Below are 10,000 nucleotides of genomic sequence, written 5' to 3'. Positions count from 1 at the left end.
GTATGTGTGTGTGTGTGTGTGTGTGTGTGTGTGTGTGTGTGTGTGTGTGTGTGTGTGTGTGTAGGTGTGTGTGTGTGTGTAGCACTATTCTTCTGTGACCTATAGGTTGATACACGAGTGTCCTTTAATGACCAAATCCATCAGTTGGACACACACAGCCACATTCATTTTGTTCAGTGTGTGTGTGTACAGAATGTGGGTGCATAAAGTGTGTCACTTCAAACATGTGTGTGTGTGTGTGTGTGTGTGTGTGTGTGTGTGTGTGTGTGTGTGTGTGTGTGTGTGTGTGTGTGTGTCACCTGTCCATCAGCGCTGAATGCGAGGCAGGCGATGCCGTGTGTGTGTCCGTCCCGGAGCAGAGAGACGGTCTGGACAGTGAAGGAGTCCCACACACACACGTAGGGATCCTTCCCCACCTGACCCGTCGCCACCAGGGAGCGCTCCGGGTGCAACGCCAGGCTGAGGGGGGAAGAGAGGAAGAGGGGGGGGGGGGACAGTTCACAGTCAGAACTTCACTGTAAAATTAAATCATGTGAGAAATTATCTTATACAATATATAATATTATATGTATTGTTACATTTGATATTATTGGATGTCAATATGACATATAAATGAAAATAGAGAAAATACAAAATTTTAAATAGAAAACAAGTTGACATGTCAACCCTCTTAAAATCAACTTTCACTTTAAATAAAACACTTTTTTAGTTTTAGTCTTAGTTTTCCTCTTTATCTCCCGGAGGGTCAGCGTGTGTTCTCTTTTACAAAGAGGCTTCTATAAATACGCTCACTGCTTAATGGCATCATTATCAACACACACACACACACACACACACACACACACACACACACACACACACACACATCAGGGATCATTACACCATCAACAGAGCAAACAGGAGACTGCATGTGTGCGTGTGTGTGTGTGTGTGTGTGTGTGTGTGTGTGTGTGTGTGTGTGTGTGTGTGTGTGTGTGTGTGCGTGCGTGTGTGTGTGCGTGTGTGTGTGTGTGTGAACATAATCTTGAAATCTCCCTCTTCACTTCAATGAGGACCAGATTTCATGCAAACAGATGTGAAACTTCCTCGGTCTGGTGTTAGAGAGACATTTAAGAGAGTCAAGAAAGGTGTTGCTGGCTAAAGTGTGTAAAACATGGAGAGACTGTGAAGGAAACAACAGCAGAGAAAGAAGAAGAAGAAGAGCAAGAAGAAGAAGAAGATAACAGAAATAGAACAGGTGTGTCAGCCACAAAGCCCCATTGATCTCAGGGATGCTGTCTGCTCTCCACACACACACATACACACACACACACACACCCTTCGACATCGCTTCTCCCCTCCACAACCTGCCAGCCAATGAGCCTGCTAGCTGCCACGGTTGCCATGACAACCACATTGCCAAGGGCAGAGGAGCCGAGGATTGTGCGTGACAACTGTAGAGTCAAGGTCAAACATCACAAAACAAACACACACACACCTGAACTCACCTCTCTGCTGACTGATACATGACAACTTCATGTTGTATTGCTCATGCATCATCATTTATCATCATTTATCATCATTTATCTGATGCTTTTGTTTCTGTTTCTTTTTCAGCTAGTCAGGACTTTTATTTTGAAAATATCAAGGTGTGTGTGTGTGTGTGTGTGTGTGTGTGTGTGTGTGTGTGTGTGACTTAAATTTACAATAATGTTTACTTTTACTACTGTCACTACTGCTGCTGCTACTGCTACTACTACTGCTACTACTACTGCTACTGCTACTGTTGCTGCTACTGCTACTACTACTGCTACTGCTACTACTACTACTACTACTACTACTGCTACTGCTACAGCTACTACTGTTACTACTACTGCTACTACTGCTACTGCTACTACTGTTTCTACTACTGCTACTACTGCTACTACTGCTACTGCTACTACTGCTACTGCTGTTACTGTTTCTACTACTGCTGCTACTACTACTGCTACTGCTACTACTGTTACTGTTTATACTACTGCTACTGCTACTGCTACTACTGTTACTGTTTCTACTACTGCTACTACTGCTACTGCTACTGTTTCTACTACTGCTACTGCTACTACTGCTACTGCTACTACTACTACTACTACTGCTACTGTTGCTACTGCTACTGCTACAGCTACTACTGTTACTACTACTGCTACTGCTACTGCTACTACTGTTTCTACTACTGCTACTGCTACTACTGCTACTGCTACTACTGCTGCTACTGCTACTACTGTTACTGTTTCTACTACTGCTACTGCTACAACTGTTACTATTTCTACTACTGCTACTACTACTGCTACTACTGCTACTGCTACTACTGTTACTGTTTCTACTACTGCTACTGCTACTACTGCTACTGCTACTACTGCTACTGCTACTGCTACTACTGCTACTACTGTTACTGCTACTGCTGCTACTGCTACTACTGTTTCTACTACTGCTACTGCTACTACTGCTACTGCTACTACTGCTACTACTGCTACTGCTACTGCTACTACTGCTACTACTGCTACTACTGCTACTGCTACTACTGCTACTACTGCTACTGCTACTGCTACTACTGCTACTACTGCTACCACTGCTGCTACTGCTACTACTGCTACTACTGCTACTGCTACTACTGCTACTGCTGCTACTGCTACTACTGCTACTGCTGCTACTGCTACTGCTACTGCTGCTACTGCTACTGCTGCTACTGCTACTACTGCTACTACTGCTGCTACTGCTACTACTGCTACTGCTGCTACTGCTACTACTGCTACTACTGCTGCTACTGCTGCTACTGCTACTACTGCTGCTACTGCTGCTACTGCTACTACTGCTACTGCTACTACTGCTACTACTGCTGCTACTGCTACTACTGCTACTGCTACTACTGCTACTGCTGCTACTGCTGCTACTGCTACTACTGCTGCTACTGCTACTACTGCTACTGCTGCTACTGCTACTACTGCTGCTACTGCTACTGCTGCTACTGCTACTACTGCTACTGCTACTACTGCTACTACTGCTACTGCTACTGCTACTGCTACTACTGCTACTACTGCTGCTACTGCTACTACTGCTACTGCTACTACTGCTACTACAGCTGCTACTGCTACTGCTGCTGCTGTAAGCAGAACAGGGCACAATAAACGAAGTGTTTTATTCTTTTTTGCAGCCTCATTACCATTCAATATTTATTAATGCATTTATTATGCATTACTCATAATTTTTAAAAGTAATTGTGTGCGATATAGTTTTGTGATTAACAGTTTTTTGTTTCTTCTTCTCTAGTGGGTGCTTTTGTGTCGATAAGGTTGGCAAGTTGCTGCATACAATTGCCCTTACAGCTATCAAGAAAGTTGCATTGAATTTTCTTTAATTAGAAATATGATTCAAGTAAAAACAAGTCTCAAATAGTTCTTTAAAAGACCAAGAACTAGCTTGGCACCACGACTGCTAACAACAAAATAAAGAGGAATATTACAATGTGTGTATTATATTATATGCTAGTGTATATACTGGAATATAATATATTACGCTACAAATATTAACAGCTTACAAAAGCAAGAGTATAAAATGAGAAAAAAGAATATGTTCCGTTTCAGATGTAAAAATGCATATTGTTAAAATGTGAATTCCTTTGAATAAGGAAGGTACACCTGAGGAACTTAAATTTTCAATTGAATTTTAATTTGTAACTGTATTGATATAAGAAACCCTAAATAAGAGACTGCACTAAAAAACTTAAAATATAGGAGCTGAGGCTATACAGTAAGTAACATTAGTAAGACCATATATTACCACAAATATTTTTTCTCCATCAAACAAAACAAAAGGCCAAAACAAATCTCTGAAGGTCTAAAGGACTGTCAAATGAAAAATATGAGCAGAGAAAGAAATCGATGTGAAGATAGAAGTCATGTCTGAGGAGTGAAGGAGAATAATGGCGACATTGAAAGGAAACCATCAGAGTGGCTTCAATAATTTCAAAAAATGTCTCTGTGTTGAACCACAACATTGTTCTTCAGGTTTATCCTGAAGCAGAAGTCTTTCTGATAAAAGGTACGGATATTGGCCTGTGATGATCAGTCATAACTCAAATCTGAACACACTAACATGATACACATATTTTCAGATTCAGGATGAGTACACTTTATGAGGGTTTCATTGATCTCATTGCGTATAAATGTCCATAAATCTGCTTAGAAATCAAAGAAATGCTCCAGAACTTCCTTGAGAAAAGTCATGTTTTTAAGTTTTCTTCAGTATCAAAGTAATCCAGTGATAATTGTCTGCACATCCTCAAGTACATTGCAAACAGGCACCGGTAATAGATCATTCTGCCTGCCAAAACGTAAACAGACAAAGACTGACTTTGACCTGGTGGTGGGGCTTTGATAGAGAAAGACCAAATCTAAAGGAGTTTACATTTAAAGAAGCTATCGCTTAAGAAACAGAAGCCTGATGGCTAAAGACATCAAGTCTATTATTGAGGTAGATTATTGCATTGGTTGCATTTTCTTTCATTTCCTTCTCATGTTTAGATCCAGTTTGGTTCTCCTTCTTGGTTCTCCTCCTCTCTTATCATTCCCATTATTTGCCAAATAGTCTACTTTCCTTCCTCTTCCACTCTTTTCTGACGCAAACAACTCATCCTTCTTTTTTCTCTTCGTCAATGCACTCTCTCTCTTTCTCCACTTTTACTTTACTTTGTTTTAAATGTCTTCCATTTTCCATTTGGCTGCCTTCAATTCCCACTTTCCTCCCCTCCTCTCTGTTCATGACCTTGGGACAAAGTGCCATCTGTTTGGTTGAAACACCAGCCAGGTCTCACACACACACACACGCACACACACACACACACACACACACACACACACACACACACATGCAAAGGACACACATGCACACAATGGAGTCCCTCTTGGCTATTTATAGAAGCAGCACAAACTTCAATAGCGGCTATTAATAGCTATGTTGTACTGTGTGTGTGTGTGTGTGTGTGTGTGTGTGTGTGTGTGTGTGTGTGTGAGTGAGTGCCTGCACAGGGTGGAGCGGTGATAATGTGATTTATAAATGATTCACCTGGAGAGGGAAAGAAAGAGAGAAAGAAAGAGAGAAAGAGAGAGAGAAAGAGAGAGAGAGGGAGGGAGAGAAGCAGATTAGCTTCAGATTTATCAGATGAAAAAGGTACTTAAGTACTTTAGGATTAAACATATTTTTCATATATTTTATATTACTAATTATATGGAATGGTCCTTTAACGTTTTTTTGCAAGGGGGATTTTGAATCATAAACTCTCTGATACTTTAAGTACATTTACTGATAATACTTCATCTCGCCATTTTTTCTGGTGATGATTTTGTCTGGAACTGGTTTTCCTTTTATCTCTCTGGCAGAGAGTTCCTTGTTGCAGTTGATAACTTCTCCAAAACCTCCAAAGTAACATGGAGTTGTCCAAGGAACAATTTCAGGGCCACTTCTTTTTGATCTATATATCTTACCCATCAGTGATGTCATCAGGAGACACAACATCTCTTCATGCAGATGACACACAACTTAACGTGGACCAACTGAGTCCCCTTATAGATGTATTTTAGACAATTCATGGCTGGATATCACACCACTTTTAGACATTATTGGCATCTTGCAATATTATTTTATTTAATCATTCGGCGTGGCTTTGTAGCACAAGGCAGTAAAACTGCCTGTGCCAAAGCACACTGTATATAATCCATCGGGCTTAATCTTTAACTAGAAAATTTCGCAAGAAATTTTGACAGTGTGGCTTCTACTGCCCGAAGACTTCGCAATATATATATATATATATATATATATATATATATATATATATATATATATATATACACGCTGATGTTACCGGTAGTATCGTTGAGGTTCAATTGAGATAACGCTTCTCTCTTTTCTGCATTTTAGATTCACTCTTGAAAAAGTAAAACCAAGTTAAAGCTGGCGCTCTTATTTTGAAAATTTACCGGATGCTCTATCCCTTATTGGTGTCTGACTTCCTGCCTGGGTCGATCTGCTCTGTGTTAATTGACGCGATAAACCCGTGGGCTCTGCCCCCTTCATTGAGGCAGAGTAGTGTTTGTCCCTCTGTGCTTTTTCACTGCGGTTTAATGTCAGATCAGCAACACTAAATATGTTCTACACAGACGTGAAATACATTACCTATTATATGGAAATAAAGGACATATAATAAAAGTGTCTACAGATATTACAGTGGTGACAAACAATAAGAAAGCAAAAGGCACGCGCTCAACCTAGTTTGTGAGGGATTCACAGTCTGAGGAACAGCTGGTCACTGCCTCACCTCACTGTCTCCTCTTTGTTTGAACAGGACATGCGCTAACTCAGAGATTTTGATTATAAAAATGCTTGGAATAATACAGAAATTACATTTATAGCGCAGATCAGTAGAGAAATATTAATATTTATTTTATTTTAGCATTATTTGTTTTTTACATTTCATCATCACACCCTGAGTTCTGGGTGAACACAGACGGCTACAGTTTGTACTTCCTGATTCAACAACAAATAAACATAAAAAATGTTTTACTTTCCACCTGAAAGTGAGGCAACATATTCTATCAAAATCAAATTACTTTTCCTAAATTACACCAATGTGTTGGCTGCTCTGACAGACCAGGCGTTGGTTTGCAGAGATAAGTGACAAATCGCCTGAATACAAAGAGTAGAAAGTGAGCAGCAGCTTCTGTTTCCTGCACATCAAAGCTCCGAGAAACTGCTGCTGCCAGCGGGGAGATGTGACTGAAAGCAGGCAATCTGGGAAACATTCATCAGAGAAATTAATTGGTAAAGGGCACATATGCGCGCGCACACACACACACACACACACACACACACACACACACACACACACACACAATTTAATAGTGCCAATTAAACTAGAATGAGCACACATCCTCCGATTAATATTGTAAATGCCATATGAATAATAAATTAACTAGATCTTTTTTGGTGTGTGTGTGTTCGTGTGTGTGTGTGTGTGTGTGTGTGTGTGTGTGTGTGTGTGTGTGTGTGTGTGTGTGTGTGTGTGTGTGTGTCCTCCTCACTACTACATGCTACTTACTTACAGGCAGCTTCAAAAACATACATGCAGATATTATGAATACAATCTGTGTAGGTGAGTTTATTTATAGTAGGTGGTGAAATCAGGGCAGCTTCTATAAATAGCCCAGAGGAACTCCTCCTCTGTGTGTGTGTGTGTGTGTGTGTGTGTGTGTGTGTGTGTGTGTATGTGTGTGTGTGTGTGTGTGTAATACAACAGATTGTTTTCCCCAGTCACCCATGTAGAGATAATTGACTACACCAGAGAGTTTTAAAATAATATTTTTACATCCTCGACTTTCCTGCTCCTCTCCTGCTGTTACAGATTTTCATCCAAATAATACACAGTTTAAAAAAAACGATTTTACATTTTTACTGGTTTTGTGTACTGAATATAGAGTAAAAGGTAAACAGGAAGGTACACATTGTGTTCCACAAGTGACACATCAAATTCAAAATCTCAATCTTCAAAACCTTCAAAAGTCTAAATTAAGTCTCGAGTCATTTCTCAGGAAATTCAAGTCCAAGCCCAAGTCAAATTATTTAAGATAAGTCCAACTCAAACCTCAAGTCTGTCATAGCAGATCAACCCAAAGTCATTCAAGACTAATCCATGTCAAGTTCAAATCCTTTAAGTCCAAGATAAGTCTCAGTCTGTTAAAGCAGATCTCAGGTCAACCCTAAACCATGAAGAGACAAATCCTACTTCAGTCTTGAGTCAGACCTGAGAGAGTCTGGAGGTGAAAAACCAAGTTCAATTCAAGTCTAAAGTCATTCAAAACAAGTTCAATTCAAGTCTAAAGTCATTCAAAACAAGTTCAATTCAAGTCTGAAGTCATTCAAAACAAGTTCAATTCAAGTCTAAAGTCATTCAAAACAGGTCAGAATTCAGACTTAAGTCTGACTCAAGTTTCAAGTCTAAATCTGTGGGACACGTTTACTCAATACCTAACTTTTTGTAAGAAACCAACAAACGTTTTCATTTGTATTTTGGCTCAAAGACCATTTTTGGGTCGATGTTGCTCGTTACTTTTTCTTTTTTTTATCAGCTCCGTGTTTAGTTTTTTAATGATAGCATTTTGTCAAGTGAGCTAAACTGGTCATAAAAACATAAACTGTTAAACTATAATCTGTAAGAACGCCTGTTCACTTCCAGTTTCAGCAGCAGTAGATATAAAAGCGTCTTTAAGCGAAATGTGGCGGTGAGCTGTTGGGTCGTGTAATCTACACAAGAAACTATGCTCAAAACAAATCCGCTCATCAGGGAATTGTTATGTTTTCTGGCAGCGGTGGAGAAACATTTGATCGAAGCTGCAGCACAGATGAAACAACTGTGGAAATAATATTTAACAGTTGCCCAAAAAGTCGCTTCTGGATATCAGCTGCCTCCAGAGAGAGAATAGAATAAGAAGTGGATGGATAAGAAGCCTAATAGCTGCCTCTGAGGAAAGAACATTTTCCTAAAATAAAGTGCACACATTCTCTTCTTTTAAAGGCACGATAAGGAGTTCAGTCTCTCTTTATGTCCCTCTCTCTCTCCTTACAATAAGTAGCTTAAATTCAGTTTCCAGACCTTTCAGAATTGCACTGACGAGTGACATAACCCCCCGAGGGGTTTGTGCGTGTTCGGCTAAATCTGTGTGTAGGAAAAGTGTACGCTTCAGTGTGTTTGAGTGCCAGCAGATCGTGGGAACATTGGTGGCTGCGGGGCAGATTGGCAATAATTTCTTAGTCATCATCTTAATGAAGACCACTGAGCTGTGAATCCACAGAGCCACCAGGCCTGTGCTGCACGCTGCTGTCATTAACAAACCCCGTCAAATGAAGAAGAAGCAAAAAAAAGATAAAGAAAGAAGAAGGAATAAGAAACACTTGTCTGACATAAAAGAGGCTTCTAGGAATTATTTCCTGCTCCTCTCTTCCAGGTCTTCATTAGATATTGAACACTTGAGAGTCAAAGAGAATTAATGACTTCACTTCGAGCTCAACGCGCGCTTGCCACGCTGCTTTTTTTGTGCAAAATGTCATGGACTACTTACGCCCTAGTGATGTCACAGACGTGGTGATTTATTGGTTAAAATACGTCCAGATGTTGAGGTTTAACCCTCATCTGCTACAACAGCCGAAGTAAACGAGACGTGCATTTGCTAAACCAACCAGTCAGTAAGTAAAACTCTATTACTGTGATGCTCTATGATGCATTTTACTGCTGTGGATGTGCTAATTTTAACTCCTTTATATCCCGTTGGCTAGTTTAATCTACATCAGTGCATCACATTATATAAGATCGTTATGTGTCTGTGAGAACCACGTATCTCTAAAGAGAAAAACAGCCTGTTTTCAGCTTTCTGACGATGCATTTTACAGCTTTTCAAAAAGTTTATTTAGCTTAAGAAGCAGGAGAATGTCCTCGCCACATAAAGAAGCAGTTCTTCACTTTATCACAAACATTCTACATCAACACATTTGGAAATACGTGGTTCTCACTGGACAGGAAGGGGACGAAAAACTGTAATGTGAAAAGTACTTCATCAGAAAAAAATGTAGTGGAGTAAAAAGTACAATATTTATTTCTAAGATTTAGCGGAGTACAAGGATAAAGTTACATAACATGAAAAGTGCAGTACAAGTACCTCAAGTTTGTACTTAAGTGCAGCACTTAAGTACATTTAATTGGCTACAAAAGAAAAAATGTTTCAGAAATAAGAACAAGTCCTCATCTTTGAAGCATTGTCTTGTAAAACTGAAACATACTAAAACACTTCTGATAAAGCATGAATCAGACACAAGACTACCGAACACATGTCACTCTGAAAAATATAAAACATCGGTAAACTGCAAAAAGATGAGATTAACGCTTCATCTGAAGTGTGTTTAAACAGTAAGGTCTGGCCTCAGAAGATGACTTTAAGGA

General features: G+C 39.8%; 1 protein-coding gene across 1 annotated transcript in view; it reads right to left on the bottom strand.

Annotated features, from left to right (window-relative positions):
- LOC137888431 (echinoderm microtubule-associated protein-like 6) overlaps nucleotides 1-10,000 on the bottom strand; it is a 65,863-nt gene that overhangs the window by 41,940 nt on the left and 13,923 nt on the right. Inside the window, exon 3 of the mRNA XM_068731822.1 lies at nucleotides 300-459. Within this exon, the coding sequence (XP_068587923.1) occupies nucleotides 300-459 (160 nt within the window). The remainder of the gene's footprint in view (nucleotides 1-299; nucleotides 460-10,000) is intronic.

Source organism: Cebidichthys violaceus, unplaced genomic scaffold (assembly GCF_023349555.1).
Source record: "Cebidichthys violaceus isolate CVI_PGR_0920_01 unplaced genomic scaffold, fCebVio1.0.p SCAF_54, whole genome shotgun sequence".
Lineage (NCBI taxonomy): Eukaryota > Metazoa > Chordata > Actinopteri > Perciformes > Stichaeidae > Cebidichthys > Cebidichthys violaceus.
Note: the sequence above shows the minus strand (reverse complement) of the source record. Positions and strands in the feature narration are given on the sequence as shown.